This window comes from Thunnus albacares, chromosome 8 (assembly GCF_914725855.1).
Source record: "Thunnus albacares chromosome 8, fThuAlb1.1, whole genome shotgun sequence".
In the NCBI taxonomy this organism is placed as follows: Eukaryota; Metazoa; Chordata; class Actinopteri; order Scombriformes; family Scombridae; genus Thunnus; species Thunnus albacares.
The window spans coordinates 25,272,526-25,298,558 of NC_058113.1; the positions used below are offsets into that span (position 1 = coordinate 25,272,526).

At 41.4% G+C, this 26,033-nt stretch overlaps 1 protein-coding gene across 1 annotated transcript in view; it reads right to left on the reverse strand.

Annotated features, from left to right (window-relative positions):
- Positions 1-1,292: 1,292 nt before the first annotated feature.
- iglon5 (IgLON family member 5) overlaps positions 1,293-26,033 on the reverse strand; it is a 102,099-nt gene continuing 77,358 nt past the window's right edge. The window contains exons 2-8 of the mRNA XM_044360364.1: positions 22,568-22,646; positions 19,660-19,892; positions 17,870-17,989; positions 11,914-12,045; positions 11,523-11,643; positions 9,508-9,659; positions 1,293-6,702 (exon numbers count right to left, since the gene is read on the reverse strand). Coding sequence (XP_044216299.1) covers positions 6,599-6,702; positions 9,508-9,659; positions 11,523-11,643; positions 11,914-12,045; positions 17,870-17,989; positions 19,660-19,892; positions 22,568-22,646 — 941 coding nt within the window. The 3' untranslated portion in view covers positions 1,293-6,598. The remainder of the gene's footprint in view (positions 6,703-9,507; positions 9,660-11,522; positions 11,644-11,913; positions 12,046-17,869; positions 17,990-19,659; positions 19,893-22,567; positions 22,647-26,033) is intronic.

Here is a 26,033-nt window from a genome sequence, read left to right on the forward strand (position 1 = left end):
GGTTAGTGATTGACAAGACACCATCTGTGGTCGCAGTGAGGAAGAGGGCGAGGCTGGCAGCTTTGTTGCCCAACATCTTTGCTGCAAGCTGCGGTTTTTAAATACATTATACATTACATTACATAATTAATGGAAGAACATAAAGTGTATCAGTAAGGTGTTGGGCCACCATGTGCTGCCAGAACAGCTTCAATGCACTTTGGCATTGACTCTACAAGTCTCTGGAACTCTTCTAAAGGGATGAAACACTATTCTTCCAAAAGATATTCCCTCATTTGGTGTTTTGATGATGGTGGTGGAGAGTGCTGTCTAACCTGTCTGTCCAAAATCTTCTAAAGGTTTTCAATTGGGTTGAGATCTGGTGACTGTGAAGGTCATAGCATATGATTCACATCATTTTCATACTCATCAAACCATTCAGTGACCCCTCGTGCCCTATGGAAGGGGGCATTGTCATCCAGGAAGAGACCACTCCCATCAGGATAGAAATGTTTCATCATAGGATAAAGGTGATCACTCAGAACAACTTTGTATTGATTTGCAGTGACCCTTCCCTCTAAGGGGACAAGTGGACCCAAACCATGCCAGCAAAATGCCCCCCACAGCATAAAAGAGGCACCCGATCCCCTCACTGTAGGGGTCAAGCATTCAGGCCTGTACTGTTCTCTTGGTGTACGCCACACATGCACTCACTCACTTGTCGAGAATATGGTGACTCATCTCACCATATCCCTTTTTTTTTATCTCTGTAGATCTGCGCCTATGTGTTTTGCACCACTGAACTCTCAAATGTGCTTTCATCTTTGTAATGATGGGTTTATGTACTGCAACCCTAGCATAACATCCCTCTCTATGTAATTGTCGACGGACTGTTCTTGCTGACTCAGTCTGATCACGTCATGCATTGACATTCTCAGTCACCTGGGGAAGAGTTGCTCTTCTGTTTTTCCTTAAATATCGCACTAACGCCCAAGCAACACGGTCATCAAATGTGCACTGTCGACCACGATTTCTGACCCTATTTACTGATGTCTTTCCCATAGATCTAAATGCAGATATCACTTTAGTTACTGTTCCTATTGAAACACCAGCCAGCTGAGCAGTCTTTGTGACTGAAGCTCCTGCCATCCGTACCCCAACAATGAACCCTCTTTCAAAGTCACTTAGATCTTTTCCTCTTGCCATCTTGATACAAAATTAGAATCAGCTGGGCCTGCTCAGCATTTTCATACATACCACAGAGCATGATTGGATGTTAATTGCTTAATTGTACCATGCAGTGCACCTGTGTGGAAGCATCTGCATTTGTTATGTTTCTTCACTCATTTATTCAGGTTTTTCCTTTAATTTGTCACCCATCTGTATATATAGAACACCTGAATGAATGATGCTTAAGGAAAATAAAAGTGTCTATCTATCTATCTATCTATCTATCTATCTATCTATCTATCTATCTATCTATCTATCTATCTATCTATCTATCTATCTATCTATCTATCTATCTATCTATCTATCTATCTATGTGATTAACAAAACTGATGTCATTCTGAACACCTGAAGCGTGCGTGTGAAGCATGTTTCGTCATCACCGTCCTGTCTAGCATGCTGTATAAGCTACTAATGCACTCATTAGCTGTGGTAATGGAAAAGTACTGGGCCTTAATAGACTTGCAACATTGACTTTACCCATGAGAACTGAATGAGCCTGTAGATAGTTGGTAAACAATGGATAATTAGGATAATATATGGGAATTAGACGTGCTTTGCTGTAAAGGATGCAAGCAGTGGATGTAGAACAATGATAATCATTCATATATAATCGTCACTCTGCGTGGCATATCCTTTTGGTATACTGACTCTGGTGCTGCAACATCTGCAGTTTCTAACATTGTTAAATTATAATCTTTAACATAATTTCTTACCATTGCACTGCGGTCTCATACCTTATCTTTGTGTATTTTACATACAAGCATAAGCCTCTAGATACACAGTATCAATAGCTGCTGACATCGGCAACTGCAAAATGATTCAGGTTACATCTCTGTCATCAATAGTAACATATAATGTAACGTTATGTAACAGCACCTTCCAAATTGCACATACAGTGTGAAAGCCCGGTGAGTTTATATGGTTAGCACTATATTATGTAGAGAAACAAGCAGCGAATACCAGCCTGAATTGAATTGAAAATAAAAGCAAATGATTAATTCTTCATTCCCTGGATCCGAACCATAGCTCTGAACACATAGTTTACTGAACTGATATTACAGCTTGCCCAAATAGTTTCAGAGAAGGGCTTAAAATCGATGCGCAATTAGGGGTGTCTTGTATCAGGCATGATGAATTATGCTCTCTGTTCTAAGGCTGGTCTATAGACACTTGATCAATTCAGCTTCTGGCGACCTGGTAAGGCAGGCTGGGGAGAAATTGCTCTATTCCAAAGCCATTCAGTCGAATGTATTGATTAACCATTGCATTCTGAATTGAAAGTCTGTCCAGGACCTGTTCTATGTAGCAAAGGTGTTGTAGGAAAGGCTCCAGCGAGAGCCTGCCATATATAAAACAAAGAAAGAACAGTAAGAAAGTACATTCAAACTGGGCTTACGCAGTCCTGGCTTTAAAGCACCTTAATAATTTCACTATTTCACTGCAACAGTTCAGAGACAATGTGCGGTATCTGTCCCTACACCCTAAAGAGCTTAATTACCTGACTCTTCTCAGCAAAGGCACAGTGCTCTGAAACTGTATTTCAGTATTTTACAAACCCTGTTCCTAAAATCCATTTCATACCACTGCGCTGATATGTTAACAATCAATAAAAAAATAAAAAAGTGCCATTCATTTACAACTATATCAATTCACCTCAATTTCCAGCTTTCACACATGCAAACCCATTAATTAAATCTCATCAGGAACAAGAAAACAAACAAAAATATAGCTATCAAAGTGCAAAAAGCAATGCACTGTAAACTGGCACAACGTGCTAGTTTTGTGAGATCCAAACAACTGTTTCATGACACCTTATTAACAAAGACTCTGTAAACAGATCATTGTAACCTTCAGCTGCATGAGCCAATCAACACTTTCTCATCAGGGTGCACCGGATGTAATTAGGGGCCGAGCAAATGTCTCGTTTATATCACTGTAAACTCACTGAACCCCGGCTGGGGTGTTATTTATACACTTGAAGTAGGCCAGACTGTGTTTGTGATCAAGGCTATGTTAATGCTATTCATATTACATAGTGCAACCATAAATAGTGTGTGTGGTACACCCTCCCCTGGGAAAGACCACAGTGCTCAAGTTTGGAAATGCAATATGAGTGCTTGTCTGTCTCCTTCCCCTAAATGGAGAGTTCACTGTCTGGTTAGTGTCATCCCATCTCCCTCTGGCCCTCAGCTTTTGGATTTGCATTGTCAGGGTATCCTCCCACAGGCCCACCGGACCAGTTGCTCTCTCAAAAGCATCCTCATCTACCCTCATGTATGTGCACTCAGGGGAACTGCTGCCTCCTTGCCCACACCCTCTTCAGTCCTCCTCTCTGGCACCAGAAGTGTGAGTCATTTACATACATCATGACCCGTGAAAACATGTTCTTTTGCTGCTTGTTTGTACAAATTCCCACATTCTGTTTATCACCACCCAACGATTTCAAGTCATATTGCCCGAGTTCCCCTTCATCTGGACCCTTTACCCATAAACCTGAACAAAACATACAATGTTAGCTGTTTTTTTTTTTTTTCAAAATCCACCCATACACGAACATTAACGTGCTTTTTTCAAACCCACATTGAGAAACATGACAGAATGTTTTTTGTCCGTGTTTTTTTTTGATCTTTTCTTCTGTTTTTTGTTCTTTTTCTTCATCAAGGACAGATTATGTACATACAGATGTTATATGCCACTGACAAATCCAGTGGGATGCTGACATGGAACAATGTACAGTATGTGAGTGTGAAACAGAGAAAAACAACATAAAAGACAGCGATACTGAGAGGATGAAAAAGTGAGACAGAAAAAAGAAGCACTGACCAAACGACCTGCTCTTGTGCTTGAAATGGAATCCGTCATTATTTTTGGAGCAACAAGATGCATGCACAAACAGTGTGTGTTCTGTAACACAGACAACCCGACTACATTGCAGAGGGCAAGACTTTTTGAGTACAACATGTAGTGTTTTAGATTAAGGGCCATTTAAACAGAGCTTCACAATCATTTCAGAGTACTGTACACAGTAAAAGTACAACAACAGACTTATTTGATATATCTTGTTAATGGCAATTTTTCAGATATTACACCACGGCTTTAACCATATCTGATACCTCTTGCACAGTAGAGTTAGGGGTTATTGCTGGTTTGAAACAAAATCAAACAAAACACATTCAGACAACTGATTCAATACTGAGTAACTCCCCTTTAAGGCTGCAGTAGTCAGGGTTCAGCTGGGATAAACTCATCTCTCCGTGCAGGCTTGTTGTGGCAAATTTGCATATAGTCGCTGCATGTGAGTGAAACAGTGTTTCAGCGGAGAAATGAGTGCCACTGTATTGAAATACGGGCTTACCTCCCACTGTTTGTGCTGTGTGGGGGAAGTGGCTGGATAATTGTGCCATGGGGGTTTTGTAGTGCCCATGCCTGCATGTCACAGGTACACATTGGAGGGAGTACTGGTGCACCGAGGCAAGGTTGTCCTTGAAGAGGATTCCTGTCAGTGGCAGGATTGAGCTTGATTTATGGGGGCCATCGCTGGCTGGCAGGAGGGACAGGTGGAGCCCGGGCTCCTTCACTTAGCCAGCCACAGGTAATGGCTAATTACATCTTTATCTGCCTGTGGCCCGGCCGGACAAGAACCGACTTATGCCCACGACCAGAGATTGACATGGTTCCAAATCATTTATCTAGCTGGTCGTAGAGAGACACTATGATAAGTGGACAAATATGCTGTATATGTGTGTGTAATGCAGTTCACAGCATGACAAAAAAGTCCAATACATAAACTGTTACAAATTATAAATTACATCATCATTCACTGCTTCTGGACTCGGATGACATAATCCCTCAGACTGTTTCAAATGTGTTTTTAAAAAGCTTGTCATGGCAAAATAGAGCACATCGAAAACTTTACATCTTTTTTTTGTTTGTTTTTTCGCTGTAGTTGTTCAATGTGTGTGACTTCTCAAGAGTTAAGTACAAAAATTATTTTCCCACGCACGGCTCATTACCATCAGATTTTGTTCACTTTTTTTTCTCACATGGAATTACTATTCATAGTTATTCAAATACTTATTAACATCATCATCATCGGTAGTATTATTAACACCAAAAAAGTAAAAGCAGGTAACCTTGCAGAGTAAAACAGACACAGTGCGGGGAGGGAGGGAGGGAAGGAGGGAGTGTAGGGAGTATGGACTCACAACAGGAACATCTCTAACCGGTACATGCTATCAACAAGCGACAAAGAGGATGGAGCTGCAGCTTTGAAACAGAAGATATTGTTGTCACTGGACAGTCTCTTGCTGCTTCAGAAGACTGGAGCATAGTTGAGGCAGGTGGGAGATGTCGTTCAGCGCCAGGCAACTTGAGGTCGCTGGCGTGGCCTCTGTACTGCATATATTTACACTGGGTAGGAAGAAGGGGGCTGGGGGGGGGTTGACACGGAGCAGAGAACACTATAGCGATGCGAACAGACAGAGCACGTTGAACAGAGGGGAGTGGGGGATAAAAAGGTTTGGGTAGTGAGGGGGTCTACATGCGCAACCTTGGTATAAATCCCCCCCAAATTACACAAGGGGGGAGTTAAGACGGATGCCGACACCACCCACCTTTTTTTTTTTATACATTTTGACATCATTCATAGCAGGTTCACTGCTACACGGTTAAAATTAAAAAGCCATACGTGTGTGTGTGAAGGTGTCTGTGTGTGTGTGTGATCAAAGGGTTCACATGGCCACCAGTTGGACAATTTTCAAAAGGTCACATGACCGCCAGTATCACATTATAACTATCATTTCATCCACCATAATACTGTGATTTATATGAATCATTTCCATAAGGCAAACATTGTAGGTCAGTCATTAGTCTATGTAGAATATTACATAAATGATCGTCCAGTTGTTAGCTATTCTCTCATTGTCTATTTTCTCATTGATCACTGACACAATAATCATTAATATACACTCTCTATCAACATCAGCCCAGTGGTAATAATGAGGGGGAAACAATGTGAGGGCGGAAGTACCAAGTCAGACAAATCTGCAAGGCATTCTGGGAGACTGAAAGAGAGAGACAGACTGTAAGTGTGTGTGTGAGAGAGAGGAGAAGAGATGATGATGATGATGATGATGATGAGTTGACCTCGAAATTGAATTGAGGGTGCTGGGGTTTTGGGGAGGGGATGGGGGTGATGTGGTCGTGTGTTTGATGCAATGATTCAATGGCTCCTGGAATAATGCATATTCTTTTTGTTCACAGTGATGGGTTCGTAATTAAAGAATTTCATTTCCTTCTTCCTTCCGCAGAGGGGGAGTGAGGGAGGGAGGGAGGGAGAGGGGGGGGCTTTCAGGGACGTTTAGGGACAATTCCAGTTGAAGCTCGATCTTTACACCTTCAGCAGAAGAATAGTGGAGAGGGAAACCCAAACACAGATGCCGACGCTCATCCCTGCTTGTAAACCGGTTCCTCGCCCCTGTATGGCCCCCGGTCCTGCACAAAGACAAAAGGACCAAAAAGAAGAGAGGAGGGAAAGAAAAGTTAAAAACACACAGAAAGCTACAAACACTGCCAGATGTAAATGGTCTCTGTTTGTGTAGCTTGTGTAATCATTTACAGATATCACAATTAATTACCTAAATGAATTCTTATACCTTGGTATAATTATTGCAAACAATTAAAAGTTAGCTTGTGTTTTGCGATAATGATAATGTTTCTTAAAGTTAGAACTACATTCTCCATAATCCAACAGCTCTATACCCAACCATCTGCAACTGTTCTCTATAGTGTTGTTTTTGGGGGTGGGCTTTCAATATCCACATTCATTTTTTATATGATGAAAATCATAATGACATATTTACTCTAGCTATCAAAATGTCCTTGTGTTGTTGTATTTGGGTTTATGTGGGTGTATTCTTTTTTTAAATTATTTTTTTTTAATTTAAATTGTGGTGTTTTTGGATTTCAGGATTTTATTGTTAGTTTTACGTTGAATGCATTGTGCTTCTTTATGTTTCTTTGTCCTTTAACAGCTGGGGATCATGTTGGAAATAAGTGTTTTCAGTTTAACATGTTATCCCTTGGATTTTATTTTTGTGTCTGTAATCCATAAATAAATCATATCGTATCTTATCACATCATATCAAAATGCATTTAGACCCCATTTAAGACAATTCTTTACTTAAAGATGACTATTATGTTTCTGTAGTTTTCTGTTATTTATACATTGTTATGATGTTGGATATCCATGTTTAACATGGTCAAAGTTCTATAACTTGAGGTTAACATATGTAGAAATGCTACCTGCCCTGAACGATTAATTTGCAACAGTTTTTTTCTATCTTGCCAACAAGCTGACGTCACCTCCTCACACATGCCCACAAACAGCCATCCATTCTGCAGCCTTTGTTGCCAAGGTTGTTGCTAAGGTTTTTCCATGTGATGTTTGCATCGTCCTCTCACATCTTTTGGAACGGTTTCTGGCTCTGATATTTTGACTTGTCACACTGTGAAACTAATAATGTTAATAATGGCTCTGTTCCATTTAAGTGTGCCAGAAAGCAAAGCCAGTGAGCCAGGATGCACAGTAACAGCATCCTGGCACTGAAACACCTAAATGGACTGCAGCCAATATTAATGTTATTAGTTACACTTGTGTTCAAAACATTAAAATATCCACCATGAGAAAGTTTTATTGAATTTCTTAATTCTGTAACAGGTTCATCTCAAGGTACAAAACCATGAAATGTGGGAGTTAACATATTATAGACCAAGGCTGACGTTTTTACTCGTCAAGCACAGGTGAAACTAATAACATTAATGATGGCTCTCTTCCCTTAAGGTGTGTCAGAAAGCCAAGCTCCAGAGCCCACATGCAAATACAGGCACCCTGGCACTGGAACACCTAAATGGAATACAGCCTGTTAATCAATTAATATTATTAGTTACACCTATGTTTGACACGTCAGGATTTTCCCTGTGTGCATGGTCTATTTAATTTCTTTATTAACGTGGTTGATCCCAAGTCACAAAGCCATTAAATGCTGGAGTGATGACCTGAGAATGGTTCTCCAGAAAGCAAAACAAAAATCAATATTATCTTATTCAATATTATCCAATATACCATCAAGAATATCTTATTTGGATATGGAAATTACATCATGCTCCAAAGGACAATTACAAGAAACCTTAATTAACCTTCTCTCTTCCTTTTTTTGTACCAGTGGGCCACTGGGCAGTTTTATGTATAATATAACAGTGTAGAGTAAAAGCTAATCCATGCTGCCAGTGGTCTCAGTAATGGGCTCATTGGTTGAGACAATAATGTGCCAATTTCGATGTGATTGTGGGTTGTTGATATTAAAGTGCTACATGTGGCAACTTTAAAATGGAGAACAGAGGGATACAAAAGCAGGGAAATGAAGTCAGGGGAGGCAATGACAGTGAGGGACAGTATATGAATAGAAATGCCACAAAAGTATCAGATTATGGTCCGATTTTCCGTGCCCGGTCCAGAACAGCAAGGGGGTTTGTTGTGTTCTAATGATGGCAGGAGGAGATTAGGAAGGAAAGAGGAGGCAGAAGGACAGATGATGGAGAGATAGGCTGACAGAAGTGGCAGCGGTGGTGGAAAATGAGAGCAGGAAGATGTATGGGTCTGACGGTAGAGTGAGTCATTGAAGGGAGACTGGCCGAGATAATGGGTAAAGGAATGAAAGAAGAAAGGGGATAGATGAAGGACTCACTTAAGATGGTAATGCCGAATGCACTAAAGGGGGGGGAGGGAGGGAGACGGGAAATGGAAGGGTAGGAAATCGCTCATTGGGGACGGTTAATGTGAATTGGGCTTGGAGAGAAATGACAACTTCTTGGGTAACGGGACAGAGCAGAGCAACCGTCTGTGTGTGCTTGCATGTGTGTGCATGCAGGAATGCGTACGGACGAGAGATGGAGGGTAAGAGCATGAACGAAAGAGAGAGAGAGATGGTAATATAGGCAAGCAAAGCTTTAATGGGGCGGAGAATAATGAAAATGGGGAGAAGGAGGGAGGAGAGGGCTGAGAAAATGCTGTGCTGTGGGCAGAGCAAAAATGAGAAGAGGGAAAAACAGTGTGTCATTGCGTCTGTATTGTTTTGTGTGTCTCGAATGTGCGTCTGTTCAAGCTCTTGCATGTTTGATTGATAGTTACACGAGACAAATGTCAGCGCATTTGTGTATTTTTGAAAGCCAGGGTTTGCATACATGCACACTGTGTCACTGTGTGCGTGCGGCTGCATGTTGTTCTGTGTGATAACTTACGAAAAAGCAGCATGCTGGCGTTGGAAGCCCCCAGACGGTTCGAGGCAAAGCAGGTGTAGTTGCCAAAGTGTTTCTCTGTCACATTGGTGAACAGCAACAGCGAGCGCGTCTTCTCGTTTTTGATCCTCAGGGTGTTGTCACTCTCTACCGGCCTGGGTGGTAGTGGTGGGGGAGCAGGAGTGAAGGAAGAAAGCGGGAAGAAAATGAGAAAAAGAGTGTGACAGAAAAAGAGATAACACAACATAACATCACACCTAGTGACTCAGCCCACATAAGAGGATTTTTCTCCGTCTCTCCAGAGACGACCACACAACATAGCTCCCCTGCACACATCGGCTGTGTCTCACCTTTTACTAATAGTGAAATCTAACAGTCCATAAATAACAGATACCTCCTGCTGGGGCCCATTACACTCTATTAACAGCTGTCTCTGGCTGGCAAAAGTTTGTCTAATTACTTCTGTGTCTTGATTTGCCTGATGCCAAATCAACTCTTCTACGCTCTCTGGGACCTTTTATAAACATGGAAGGACAGTTTACGTGTAGGTAGTAGAGAACAAATAGGTTTCCAACAAGCTAATATTTCACCATTCCAGAGATGGCAAAAACATGATTATCTCAAACCTATACTAATATCAGAGGCTAGGCGAATGGGTGGCTGCTGAGACTATGTCCATATAGCAAACTGGCTGAATCTGAAAATGCTGTGTATGTGTGAAAACTACAAGCTGTTTTGGATCATTTTTAGAAAGAGCTGTGTCCACATTGAAGTGCCAAAAGAATATGAAAAAATAGCTAAAACGTGTCTTAATTTTCTATTCATTTCTATTAAACATCCATAGCCAACATCTCCTGTAATAAGAAGAGGGACAGGTATAGCCTGGTTACTCTGCTGAGTCTCAGCTGGTTAAACCTCTGTCCTGTTCCCATCTTTCTGTTTCAGTTGTAAGACAACTGATGAGTATCAAACGGTGATTTGATTGCGGCTCATCAATGCTACCTGTTAATCTGGCAAACTGTTATTCCTGGGCTGCTGCACTGAGACATCGACCAATCAATACCAAGATCACAAAATAAAGACAAGTGCAGGTTAATGACAACACCTGTATTGTGTGATTGGCTATATTGACATTTAAAATGAGCACTCACAGAGTAGTTTAGAGGGAAAAGTCGTCCTCTTAAAGGGAACATATCATGCTTTTTGTGATTTACTGTCATTTATACACTATTATAATGTTGCATGTTAAACATGGTCAAGTCAAGTTCCAAAACTTGAGGTGAATGTATTAAAAATGCCACCTTTAAGTCAAAAGCCAGGGCTTCATCCTCCTCTGAACACTGTTTTTAAAGTTACCTCTACTTCCAATTCAAACTGATGAAGATTGTTCGTACGTGCCCACTGATGCCCTTTAGTCTTTATTCCTAAGGTTGTTTCATGGGCTTTTTGCATCATCCACTTGCATATTTCAGATCAGATTTGGTCTTGAACATGTATTTGAGGAGCTTATATTTCGAGTAAAGTACAAGAAAAAGAAGCAAAATCTGACTTCTATTGTTTGTCTATGTAGCCTCTGGAGCTAGCGTAAGTCTGCCAAAATGCAGCTTCTGGAAGCTAACCAATCAGAACAGAGTGGTCTCATCAAGACGGGGGCCTTAAAGAGACAGGAGCTAAAGAGACGGGAGCTAAAACGGCCTGTTTCAGACAGAGGCTGAACTGAGGAGCTGCATGTAGGACCAGTATAAGATAAATAAGGAGTCTTTTGAACTGTAAATCATGCAAACATCATGGATTCAAAAGCTCAGTTTTCAATGTCAACACTGTACACACTGATATGCAAGGCCAGTGTTTTTGGATTTATCCACTCTGTAGAGCATTTTCAAAATGCTCCATTTTGGGTGTAAAAAAACAGATGCTTAGTGTGGATCAAAGGCCACTGAGAGAAAAACACATCTAGCTGTTTTACTGTGGACATGGTCCAAGTATCCAATTAGCACTGAAGTCTTCAGTGGTCTCACCTGTGGTCATCCCTGTACCACTCGAAGGAGGCTGGTGGTACTGCCATGGCTTCGCAGCGCAAGATAGCTGTCTTACCCAAATGGGCTGGCATGTTCTTCATATCTGTGATCATGGGAGGGTCTGGCAAAAAAAAAAAAAACAAGGGGGGAAATGATGGCGAGAATTCAGCAATTAACTGCCTTCACTGAGAAGTGAATTCAAGTCAGCCCTGGTTTTGCTCCCAAGGTTGAAAAACCACCTGAGAGTACAAAATTAAGACGTATGAATTCATACATAATAATGTATCTACAGTATTTACATATATCATTAATACATCATTATACCATAACAAGGGAGGGTCAGCAGTGTGACTTGAATTATCACCACTGTTGCACAGAGAGGAGTACTTACAGTTGACTGTGACCTTGACCTTGCGCTGATCTGGTGGAGCTACTCCATTGTTGGTGATGCATTCATAGTCCTCGGCCTGCTGCCTCTTGATCTCCGTGATGTCCAGAAACTCCCCCTCACTCACCAACCCATCTAATGGCATAAGGTAGAGGTCAGAGGTCACTATATATCAAAACCAGGCAACTGATTTAAGGTTCACTACTTGAGATACTGGTGCAGGTGGACTGAAAAGACACAAATTCTTACAGATAACATGATTTAAGAGCATGAGGGACAGACTGATGCATATATCAGGTAACATGCATATTTTGGAATGGGTGAATGGGTGACAATCAATATCAGGGCTATTTTCTGAAATTGATGTATGCATATCAATACAAGATTACATATTAAATACACAAAATGATGTTTAATGCAATGAGCTGTGTTTCATATCAGACACAATTCAGAACATTTCTCATTGTGTTTATTTTAATCACAATTAGTTGCTTGGAGTCATTAATTTGGACAACAAAAATGATAAACTAAATTATTCTAAACTATAGCGAAGCCCTAATATAATATCTATAATCAATTAAAATTGATTCTATATGAATAATATTTGTTTCATGATCCAAATTAAGGGCCTCAGGCTGGTTTGTTTAGTAAAATAACGGGTCAATTGGTGAAGTTTTGTGTAGATGCAAAGTAAGTAAATATGATTCAACACCATTACTTTTTAAGTGTCTGGGGAAATACTAAGCTTTACTTCCAAGCAGTGGACACACCAGGAGGTGACAGCTTGTTCATCACATTACATTACATAGTGAGAAGAATATTTGATTGTTGCCTGATGTTGACAAACTCCCAGGTGCTCCCACAACTGAATTAGTCAGTCTCGCACTTTCCCTGCTTTTCCTCGGGCGACAAACAGCCACAGAATCTCTTCAGAGGGGAGAGTAGAAGGGACATTCTACAAGTTATTGCTCCTTCATGTGAGGGAATGGATGTTGAGGGTGTTATTGGATTGACAGCGGCGGAGAGAGAGAGAGAAAGAGAGCAGAGAGAGAAGAAGAATGAGAGTACACCCCCTCCTTCCTACAAGTCTTAGCAGCCAGCTGTCTCACAGCCTCCAAAACCATTAGGCTTTTTTTCCTCTCCTTTACCCCATTAAAGAAGTCAGACTGTGGAACACGACATAATATATAATCTCACCACTAACAAGGAAATCCAGCTCTTAAATTGCTGCTCACTTTTCCCTTTCTTCCCCCCCCCACCCCCCTCCCAAACACACACACAACCACTGTCAATCAGTGGACCTTTACTTCTCCTCACAAACACACAAATGGCTCCTTAGCACGTTTGTGAGCAACACACACACACACACACACGCACACACACAAAAAGACCCTAAACGCCACGATTATTCCTGTCAGAGATTAGCACGGCGGTTCTAATTGAAGATTATACTGGAGGATTATTAGTGCGGCTACTGAGCTGGAGACGATTATTTGCAGCTGCTGCAGCAGAGGCTGAGCAGCAAGCGACAGGCGCGGTGATGGCTGCTTTTGCCACCCTAGCGAGTGCAGGAAGGCGCTGGGTGATGGGTCGGGGTGGGTTGGGTGCAATGTTATTCACTCATTCCATTAGCCTAATAAATACAGCTCTCTTGTGACATCTCTGTCAAGCAGGCAGAGCACCCAACTTTGCCAAAGAGGAGAGGAGCTGTGGCGGCATAGAGGGGAAAAAGGGGAAAAAAGATAGAATCAGACAACTAGCACTGGAGGAATTACACACAAGGCTGTTACAGATGACTTCGAGGAAATAAAAAGGACAAAGAAAATAAAAAATGAGAACAATCGTGTGCTAGAGAACGCATTACAAACTCAGAGAGAAAGTGATAATTTATGAGAGATACTGTGCAAGAAACTGAAAGAGATACACAGATATAAAGATAGAGGGGAAAAGAGAGAAACAGCAACATAAAGAGGGAAACAGAGATGTTGAATTGGGTATTTGATGTGGTTGTTTTTTTTTTTATGGACTTTTCATCCATGGCACCTATGTGTGATGTAATATGACAGCGCAAAGAAGCAGCCCTCTCACCCTCCCTTTCTTTCCTTCCCTCTCCATCCCCTGAGATCTCTGGACCTGCATCGCACACCTCTCTCCACTTTGGTAGGAGATCATATCTGACTGCAGCCGGCCCCTGGCACTCCTACAATGGTCTGTAAAATACAGCTCCATCAACCACTTATGGCTTTTGAAGGAGCCTGACTCCTGACCACTAGAGATAGTTGGACTGCACCTGAGAAGAGAGGGGGGTGTGAATGAGAGGGGGAAAAGAAAGGATCAGGGGTTCTGACCTGCCCTACAGTGAAACTGTGCTCTATTTCCCCAGCAGCACTTTGAGCCTGACTAGATCATCAGGGCACTTGATTTCTTGGCTCCTCTTATCCATTTCCATTACACAAACTACCGTCAAGGCAGAGAGGTCTGACATCAGGTTAAAACAGAGAAGGATGGACAGGCTGAGACTGTGAAACATGTCATTTGGAAGAGTAAGGGACAGAAATGTGTTAGTTGAGCTAGTTGAGCTACAGCAGACTTTAAACCAAGTCCTGGTGCTCCTCACACATGCCTAAAATTACTCCACAGAAAAAAATAAAGCAGCCAACATTTGTTAAGGGATACGTTTGGTGATATTCAATATTTTTCTTATGTATAAATTTACATTACTCATTAGCACATCAAATCCACAGCTGGAAATACTCCCCAACAAATACTCCTGTTTGAGTAAAATCTGCTATAAACAACAGTGCCCAGCTGTTTTAGAAAACTGTTTAGCATTTTTTCAAAAATAAACTGTATGGGACTAATTTTTCAACATTTACTGTATGTCCTCAATGAACAAATGGGCTTGAGGCTGAGAGCCACAGGGTAAGGAAGTTGAAGAGAGGGACTAATGCACTGTTGGTTTCGGTCTTTTCATGGGATTTGTTGGCAATAACAAAAATACAGAATGTCGTCAGCCTTATCACTTAACATAAGTACATCACATAAACAAACGTTTTTGATTAGAACACCTCACATTTGTTTCTTAAAGAATTGTGAGCGATATATGAATGCTTTCACACTTGTTTTTTTAAATTTGAAAAATAAACTTTCCTTGGCAACACCTCCACCTGTTGACCGCATGCCTTCAGACTTTACCATCTTTCCCAATCACTGGATTTCCACACCCACCTGAACACCTGCTCCTCATTTACACATCAAACTACACCTGCCACTCAGTATATATACCTGCATACAAAGTCTAGTCCTCTGCCACGTCATCTATTGAGCTCTGTGGCTTCAAGCCTCTGTTCCTATCTACTGATTCATGATTCATAACTGTGTCTATTTTTTGCCTGCATGTCCCTTCTTTGGATTTGTTTGCATCTACTGACTACCTGTTACCAACCTCTGCCTTGAATCAAGACCAAGTGCACCTCATTTAACCTGCTACTCTACAACTCCCAAATCATTTAACCAATCTCAACCAAACCAACCATAAGCCTTTTCTTCTTTGGGTGCACTCCTCTTCCTCCCCACCACTTCATTCATTCATGCTAAGCCTGTGTGCCTTAACGGGTGTGTGTTTTAATGGATGGGATGTCAAATGATAAGGCTCTGATGCACTGGTGTATTTAACTGAATGAGACAGAATGCCTGTATGTCTCTGAGAGGGTCAACTGATGGATGCCACTGAGAGTGAATGGGTACGATAGATTGTATCTGTGCCTTGGTGAAGATGAAGCAGACAGCGCTTGCAAACAGTGCAGAGCAGCATGACTATCTGTATGTGAGCAGGGACTCTGTGGTACCAAGACTGTAGACAAGTTGCAAAGGTGTTTAAGACTGTTGGCAGGTCTCTGTCTTGCTGTCTTGCCGTCTGCAAGTTGCACCTCCTTCTATCTTGGTGTACACACACATTTTACACTGAACCTCCACATACACTCCTCATCTCCCCTCCCTGCAGTTTCTCTATGCACTCTCTGAGTAATGGGGACAGATGGCTGGCAGCTTCTTGCTGTTTCTTTGGGCTCGTCCACCCCCCTTTCTCCACCGCCCCTGGTCTCCTGCAACTGATGGCTTGGTTGCAGAGACTCCCACGGAATAGCAATGCGGCCCCTATCTCTTTCTCTGCAAGCTGAGGGGTTATGGGGAGAGAAGAGAGATGGGGTGGGGGGTGGGGGGTGGGGAGGGAGCGTTAGAGAGGGAGGATTACTGCTGACAGAGGAGAAATGCTGTGGGCTTGCAAGTGAGGACAACTGCACAGAGTTTGTGATGTGAGGTTATGTGTTTGTGTGCAAGACTGCAGGTGTGTGCGCATGCATGCTTTATGGTTACCTTTTCTCTATATTTTTGTGTATCTTTGGGTGTGTGTGATCATTAACAGGCTTGTCCCTGCCTGAGGTACTGTACTGTATAGGTTCACAAAAACTAACTGTGCTGGGAAGGACATTGCATTCACAGTAAGCTAAGTGGGGACATGCATAAGGGAGAGGAGGTGGAACAGGCCTTTGAGCAAGCCCAAAGCTGTCTGCAGGTACAGCAGTACAGTAGATTGTGCATTTATTGGCCTAACAGTATAATTACATTGTGTTCAGTAGTTGCTCACACTGACCTATTTATTATTGCTTGCCATGGTGCTGCATTTGATCTGTGTTGCTGTTGCTGCTGTTGTCAAGCTACAATTCAGCCAATAATGATGTGTAATAAAAGTGCTCACTCAAACGATATAAAACTTTGATGACACTGATGCAATGCCAACCTCACAAATAGATCATTATTTGACTGTCAAAACATTGGAAAAGTCTAAAAAAAAAATCATCCTCGCTCTGTCATATCTCCATATGAAACTTGCTGCGTGTCAGATTCTAAAGTTCAATCCAAGGTATTTTGAAATCTTCTGGCACACATGCCCCTGTTTCACACAACAAACTAAATTCACTGTAGTAATCAGACAGTCTTTTTCAATCAAGAAAGAGAACTACAGCGAGCGGATCACACCACATAAATAATATGCTAAGCTGTTTCTTAAAACCAGGACATTTTATATATCTAATTAGTGATCTTTTACTTGATGACTGGGTGTTACACACACAAAGAAATAAACTAACTAAAGTGACAGGAACAAAAAAACAATGCATTAGAAAACTACACAAGTCAAAAATGACAAGCATTTTTGACTTCAAAGCTAACAGTTACAGTAGTAAAATACACTTAGGAACATTAAGTCATGGCACAGTGGTTTACTAAGAGTACAGTGTTTTTCTTTATGTGCCAAAGAGATGACACAGCACCACCATTACAGTGCTAATAAACCCTAAAGCCATACAATCTCTAGAGGCTGTGTAATGGTTATTTGCCTGACTTTGGACATTAGTTGTGACAAAGATGGGAACAGATACACAATAAATGCTGTGCTGATGAAATCAAATGGATTTGACTTCATCTATCAAGTCATGCATCCTGACCACCCTGAACTAGTTCTGATTCAACACACTGGCGGAAGCTAAAAATAACTGATTTAACGCCAAAAGTGGCTGTTAGCATCAGTTGGCATCGTGATGCCGGTTGACAGGGTGGATGAAGACAGATGCTGATGATTACGGGTGGCGCGGTGGGGATAATTACGTATAATGGGTGGTTATTTGGGACAAAACATTGGGACATAGGGAAAATATGGGAGAATGAATTTAAGATGGGGACAGACTAAGCAGCTGGGTTTAAGGATGATGACACAGGAATGGGGGATAAAGACATAGACATGTGCTGAATGCTGATAAACCTTTAGGCTGAAAGGGAAAAAAGAAGACTTTAAGAGGCAGAACAGGGTTAGGGATGACTGTGAAGACAGGGAGATAAAGGTGAAGCTGTGAACAAGAAATCTCTGGATCTGAAGACAAGTAAACAAGAATGGGTAGCTTACATTTCTGGTCTTTCCAGGTGACGGTGGGCTCAGGCCGGCCCACTGCCAGACAATAGAGGTTTACATCTTCTCCCTCATTCACCGACACGTTTTTGGAGATGTTGACGATTCTGGCCGGCACTGAAAAACAAGATCATATTATTAAAATATGTCCTAAAAAATCCTCTTTTATGCAATTATTGATAAGGAATGGTCTTACAGCCTACTGAAGTGTTTGAAGGATGATGCAAATCCCCGCACCTAAGCCAGACAGGCAATCAGCTGATTAATGATCCGTGTCTGAGTGCTTACTGAACTGTGCAACAGTATGCTTGACCGTTTACTTAAAATGCACTGAATTCTAAATTGCTGTGAATGGGTATTAAAATCCCATTCTCCTGATATCAGTTCTAATTTGAACTTTAAAGAAAAGGACATTTGTAGAAGTAGGAGTCACAGAAATTTTTCCTTCTAGTTTTAAGTGAATGACCACCCCTGAATACTGTTTTGCCCCAAACTCGCAAAATGTTGGAGCACTATCTGTGTAGTTAATTTGATAACAAGATGGCCCTTGAATTTAAATGGCCCATTATCATTGTTTTTAATGAGCTTGGCCCTGAAATTGCTTTTTTGTGAGACATTTACCGAGGATCCTATTTTTCTCTATCTCGCTAAAGTTGAATACTCGCAACGATAAAGCACGGATTGGAGTGGCGGATGCATTGACTTGAGGGTGTAATTATTTTGTGTGATATCAAGCTATGGTTGAAATTGCAGATGACTTGGAATTAGGTATATACTGTATGGTCATCTGTGCCAAGCTTTGGACCCTGCAGACAGGAGTGTGAGCTGAGAGCTGTGAGCCAGGCGTTGTGTTCTCACTCCAGCAGAATGTTCCTAATATATCCTGTTAAAAGTTTTCAGTTTCATACTGCTGGTGATGTATATCTGCAATCTGCACTACACAGGCCAAAATATGCATGAAAACTGACAAATGCAGGGGGAATGGTCTGAGATCCATCCTCTGGGCAGTGTTGCACCAATACATCATGTCACTCAGGATCAGTCAAACTCTCATTCACTTAGCCGCTGACTTGATGACTGAGCCCCAGTAGTGGTCCTGCACTGTCAGTTATTTAGTCAGGCAGTTGGACAGCCCCTCTGTGTACCTCATCCTCTCAACACACCTCCTCATCCATCTACTCTGCCTAACTTCCTGTTTATAAAGACGAGTAACCCTCACAAACCGTGTGGAAATAACAAATGGGCCCAGACTCTGCCTTCTTATGGCACCGAGAGTTGCAACTCGACTTAATGGTTATCTGTCACCTGCGCTGCCTTAGCTTTACCTTTTCACTGCATGAATATGCCCACTAAGCTTTCAAGCAAGACATAATCAAGTAATTACATTTTGATGTAATCATAAATACCAACCTTTAAATACTAAAACATCATAAAAACATTAACTACAAAGTTGTATATCATAAATTTAAGCATACATTTAAGCGTAATTTACCAGAAAAGGAACACTGAAACGTAATCATAGAAAAGTTTAATTGCTTCCCCTGATGTCAAACCTCAATCACACCCAATAGACAGCACTACGCTCGGATGAATGACGAAATGCATAATTAAGCCATTTAGCGGATATTTTTATTCAAGGCAGCTTACAGTACCATGGGTGATTTTTTTTTTTTTTTGCAGAGGCAATCAAACTTACAGACTCTGGATATATCAGGGAAATGAGCCGAGGCTTAGAAGCAATAAACACTTTAAAGTCACTTATATTCTGTCTCAACTCTGTGGCTGACCTTGGACGATGAGGTAGACGTGGGCGATGCGGGGCTTGTTATTGGCTTGGAAGGTGCAGGTGTAGGGCCCCTCGTCGGTTACTTGCACCTTGTCGATGTGGATGGAGAAGTCGCTGTTGTTACTGTTGACCAGCGTCACACGCTTGTCCAGCGACCACTTGTCCGTCCCCGTGAACAAGATGTTAGAACGGTTCAGCCAGGCCTTGTGGGTCACCTCCTCATCGATCCGACATCTGTGAGAGGACAGGAAGTGATCAGCAGCTGAAAGTCTTGTTTCATCTTTATGTTTTGATTGTACTGAAGGTATCAATTCTAAGAGGTGCAACATTGTATAATGGCTCGGTCAAATAGTTCTGGTAAATATATATTTCATTGGAGTTGGTGGCAGCTGATACAGATATACTAATGGGTGATATATCAAAGGAAAAAAACATAAAGTGTGTTAGCACAGTGTTGGTGTGAGACACCATTCTGCCAAAAAACATTCCCTCTTTAGGTGTTTTGATGATGGTTGGGAGTGTTGTCTAACACGTCGGTCCAAAATCTGCAATAGGTGTACATTGACCATGAAGGTGATAGCATGATTCACAAGATTCTCTCTCCGTCCTGCCCTGTATGGAAGCGTCTGCATTTGGTGTTTCTCTACTCATTTATTCAGTTTTTTCCCTATAATTTGTCACCCATCTCTACTTCCTAAGGTGATACATACAATTCTACTCATTTGTACTGTATTATTCCTCAAGCATTGCGTGAGAAACAATCATAATTTGGCTACAAGATAACATCAAAAACTTTTAAGACAGTCCAAGATACTGTACATATAAAGCAAGCTTATATGTCTAGAAATGGCAACAATAAATGGCAACACGTGTGAAAATGAGGACAGATATTGAAAATAACATACAGTTGTGGTGATTAAAGCACAGTAAATCACTATTGCTATTCCAAAATGTGGTGACCTGCTCCAAAACGGGAAACCAAAAGTGTGACTTCAGTTCTTGGCTTGACCACTAGATGTCCTTACCCTGCTTCAACTTGGTGTGAGGACATGCCTCTGTAGTCCTCATGTTTAATTGATATGACCTGGATAAATATCACTGTTGAGGTAGATCTTAGATCACCTGCCAAGTCAGTGGCAATGACACCACAGTGCATATCAGCCACAGTACAGGTAAGCTTGGGAGTCTTTAACAAATAGTCAGGTTGATACATGATCTAAAGGATTCACAGTAGATCTTGAAAGGTAAGAGCAGTTTAGTGGACAAAAATAAAGAAAAAGAAAACCATTATTTTGATTAAGATCACATCTGTGGCTGGTGGGTTTAAATAAATCACACCATAAAAAATCATTATCTGTGTACAAATGCTCTATTAATCTATTTTTAAAATTAATCACTTCTGCGCTGATGTTGCTACAGGACTGCAAGCCCAGAGGAAATGAGCACCATAATAGCATCAAATGGGCCTCGTCTTAATGGCCCGCATCAAAGCCAACACAACAGTATTGTCTCATGCATAACACAAGTATTTGTGCCACTTGGGCAAAAGTGATTTTACATGAAAATGGAGTTTATTTATAAAGCTCTTCAGTATTTTGTTTATCAGCTATCGGCTGTCCAGTGCAGACTAAACTTAGACACACATCTGATTACAAAATGTGCCATTGTATCGCTACTAATGAAGTTATAAAGGCAGCACTGTGCCGTGAAATCCAACTCGGAGAATAATTTACAGAGTACTGCAGTTGTGGTTTAAAGCAGTGGTTTTCAATCAAGTCTCAATCAAACAAGACTGTGGGAATGTAAGATGGTTAACAAGCGAACAAAGCAGGAAAACATGATTGTGCTATACAAGATAACCACTATATTTTTATGTTTGACCTAATATGTGTTTTTTCTTGTGAATTACTGGATAATTTTACCTCTTCTGGAAAGTATTCTTGAAAGTATTTAAAAAATAATAATAACAATAACAATAATAAGAAAAAAATCAGCCTTTGGTTGAACTGGTCAAAACCAGTAGACTTAGGCAACTTGTGTGGAGGGGCCACAAGTAGACATAGTTTTGTTTTGAAGGGTTTTGTTCAGGGAGTTACCAAAAGTTTTTAATGTTCTGCCTGCTGGTAAACAAGAGGACATGGATCCACTGTTTAGAGAGATGCTTGTAATGTAACACTGCTATGCAGCTTTTCAGACAGAAAAAGGTGACACCAAAAACATAGATTTCACCACCCAATTGCTTTCAGATGAAGGTTTTAGGTGTTCAAAACACCCAAATGAAATCCATAGATTTGACTTTTCCAAGGCGTCAATAAAACAGCTTCAGGCTACACGTCTTGATGACATTATAGATCAGCATTCTGGTTCTTTGATTTCCAGCTTTGAGAGAGACTTGTTGATGTTAACAAATATTGACATAACTGTACTTGGCTTTGGAATAACATATTTGATTTTACTACAGGGCCCACTTTTCTTTCAAGTATTAAAAAGGGACTGAAAGAGATCTGGAGAGGTGTAGGCTTAAAAGTGATGAAAGTAATGTTGACTTGGATATATATTTTTTTTACACTGCAGAGTGTACTGCCAAGCCAGGTCACATCCACATGAGGGTAAAAAAGCAAGTTGGCTGTTTTTCTGCTTGGTTGTGAGCCGGGCAAAACCTGTGCATCATGTAATGTTACATCTAAGTTAAAAAAAAAAAAAGGTGGTTGCGGACAGACTGGATGGCTCCAGGGACATCTGACAGGTATTATTATTCAATTAGCTATAGGAAATATGCCACAATGTGGGATGCCTAATTGAAGTTATGTGACAGAAAATTGGCAATTAATCCGGCATGACAGGTGGAGGGGAAAAACAAACATGTTTTTCATGTAATTAGTAGGTGCAGGTGTAGGATCAAGAGTTACCTCAAAGTGACGCTTTCTCCTTCCAAAACTGTAATGTTGTCCGGCAGGTGTCCGAATTCTGCTCCGTGCACACTGGACCCTGCCAGGAAAAATGAGAGAAGAGACCGGTGAGCATCCAATAATGGAACCAGACGCTCCGCTGCTGTTCATCAATCTCAGGCCTGGTGCTTGAAGATCGAGCACCACACCAAATCGGGTTGGGCAGGGATGTACTCTGTATCCTGCTTACCTATTTCTGAAGGGAAAGTATTAAATATACTAAACAAAAGAGTCACAATGTCTGCACTGACCCCCATACTTGAATAATGATTTGGTTTTACCCTGCATTCTGGTGGGATGCGCGTTCATTGAACAGCACTGATAATGAGCCGAGGGAAGAGGATTCACGCGGAGCTGCCGGAGCGTGAAATGAAGGGACAGCAACGGTAACAGAAGGGATGCTCATCCTGCCTACCAATACATACACGCACACACCCACAGACACACACACCCACCCCACCCCTCCCACACACATGCATGCAGGTACACGCACACACACGGAACAGACGTACATGCTTACAAAAGCACAAACATATATTACAAACACACACGAGGCAGGCACACATCCTCAGGGCCATTAGCTGAAGAGGAAATACGGACTTGGCATCTGTGAGATGTGTGACACAGTCAGGTGAAAGAAAAAACTTCAAAACAGTTTGAAGTCATTTTTGTGAACTTGCCTGGACTGCAAACAAAGATAACCAAAGACCTTATATGCTGCCAGTGATATTGCCCACTGAGTCAGACTGCTCCCTGGTAAGACACCTGGCTCTGTCCATCTAAACTCTGCCAAATCACAGCATGACACCAGATACCTCAGCTTGTGCCCTCTCTCCATCTCCAACAATCTCGTTCTCCCTCTGCCTGTAAAATGACCTCAATATATCAATAGACTTTTGCTGCAGTCTAGCCTTGAGGTTTAATAAATGGTGACTTTATGAAACGAAGCCGCTGCAGTCAGGAGCTAAGAAGCACCTCAAGGTTTGTTAAATACGTGCACAGAGTCAGACACGTTAGGCATGCCGAATTGGAATCTGCTAAGAGATGAAACCCGAAATGACAGCAATGCAATGTGGATTTTAAATTAAATGAAGGTCTTGGTTTGATTACAAAGAATAATGAGAGAGGCTTGAAAATTATAATGCACATCATGGGCGCTAAAGGTTTCCAAACCTCATAGCAGAAAGTCCTGAGAAATGCCAACTACACTAAATAATAATTTATCATCTCTTAAATAACGGTGTGTTTGAGGATGATAGTTTGGTTTGGCAGATCTGTGTGGATATGCCATGGTAAATATAAGCTATATTCATGCTTGTGTATTCATATATTCATGTGTACATGATTATGTGTGCGCACCAGCGCGAAGACGTTGCTCATGGATGTGTACAAAAGAAATACAGTATCTGGTTGTCTGTTGCTCATGGGTGTGAATGTGTACGATTGTTTGCTGACATACCGGTGCAGAGCAAGAAAAGAGGACAATCTAATGACGTCTCAAAAGAAAACTGGCCCTGAAAATCTCCCGCTAAAAGCTGTAATCGCATTAATGGGTGCTGCTGCTGCCACTGCTTCTGTGCTATCTAGGCCGGCCAAGGATCCCAGAACTGGCTCCATCTCTCCCTCTCTAAAAGCCTTGGGGGAGGGGCGTAGCACATTAACCATTGTGTTCAATGTTCAAAAACTGTCAAGCTTTCGTTTATCTGCGGGTTTTTACTATGGAGTAATGTTGCATAGCGTGGCTGTGCTCATGCCTCCTGTCTTAGACTCAGACAGTCCTCAGCTCAAGCTCTCAGCTGTTCCCTTTCAAGTGCTCTGTTCTTTACACACTAGACTTTATTTAGGTTAATTCAATTCAATTCCAGGGCTTGGGGCTTGGAGACGGGTGTGACATGCTGTCATAAATACACACTACCCCACATACGCGTTTACAGACACACATGTTGAGAAAAGACTCTCTCTATCACATAATGTAACCATAGGGATACACACACAACACACACACGCACACACAGTTTGATTGAATGAATGATGTATGCATACGCTGAATGCTCCAAACAACATTGCGAAGGTTACAAACCAGTGGGGAGCTATTCCCATTTCCCTACTCAATTCCCATTTTCACAGCTCGATTGGCACCTCGCATTCTAAAACCTGTATCACCCTGCCTCGACTCCCATGCGTCACACAACATGATAACCAGGTCAACACATTCAGCCCACACTTCCTCTCACACACTGAACCACAGGGCCAATCACAGACGCGCTAGTCACACACTCATCAATGAGCCAATCCAGCAGGGATGAATAAAAGTTTGTCTGAGTTTATCACGACAACGAACACAACAAAGATTCACTTCACATTCCCAAAGGAAACACAAATGTAAGTGCATACAGACACACATAGGTAAACAATAGAAACAGGGGAAAACACGCATACACAAATATTGAGTGTTGTTTTGTTTGGTATAGGCTAAGGTGATCACCCAAAAATGATGTCGTGGAAATCAACAGCTTGTGAAAAACACAACACATCCTCATAATTAAATAACAGTACAGTAAAATTAGGCTAGCAAAAAACGACCTATAATTACATGTACGCCATCTAGCAGCCTTAGTAATGCACTCCAAAACGACTCACAGGCCTGTAATTGCCACTTTCCAAAACTGTTACAAATCACTGTTAAAAAGTAATTACGTTTTATGATTTGACAATGCTGTGGTTATGGTCTGGTTAGGTTTAGGCACAAAAAAACGCTTGGTTAGGGTTAGGGAAAGATCATAGTTTGGGTTTAAATGATGACTTGAAAAGTGGTTTATATTTTTTGCCATCAACTATCAAGCCATCCACCCAACCTGTCTCCTCCTAATAAGACAAAATCATCTCATCCAGTCACCTTATATTGACGTCATCTGAAATACGTCACTTCCGCTGGTCACAATTACTACTGCCACTGGATGGCGTAAACATAACTATGGGTTGTTTTTGTCGGCCTGAATTGTAGACCTATGCTGTCGTTTGTCTTGTGAGGATGGGCTGACAACAGATTTGGATCTGGATTTCCATCTGGATTTGAGAGGTGTTCTTAGGACATTGCGGGAGGTCACTCTGCCTTTTTTGCATGTAAGCAAAGCACTGCGAGAGAAGCAACTGGGTATCATTATTTGCTAGACAGCTGGATTGCTTTGTTTTGGCAACGAGATAATATTGCATTAATGCAGTCCAAGATGCATACAACCCAACCCCTCAGGAATGTCAAAGGAATGTTAAAGTTGATGACAATGAATGGAAACAATTGTGAAAACATGCACGGATATGGGAAAGGATTTTTTTTAATTTCAAAAACAAAAGACAAAACAAAACAAAATAAAATCCACTGTGTGTCTTGAATAAAGGCAGAAACTTTGAGGTAGATACAGACCAGAAA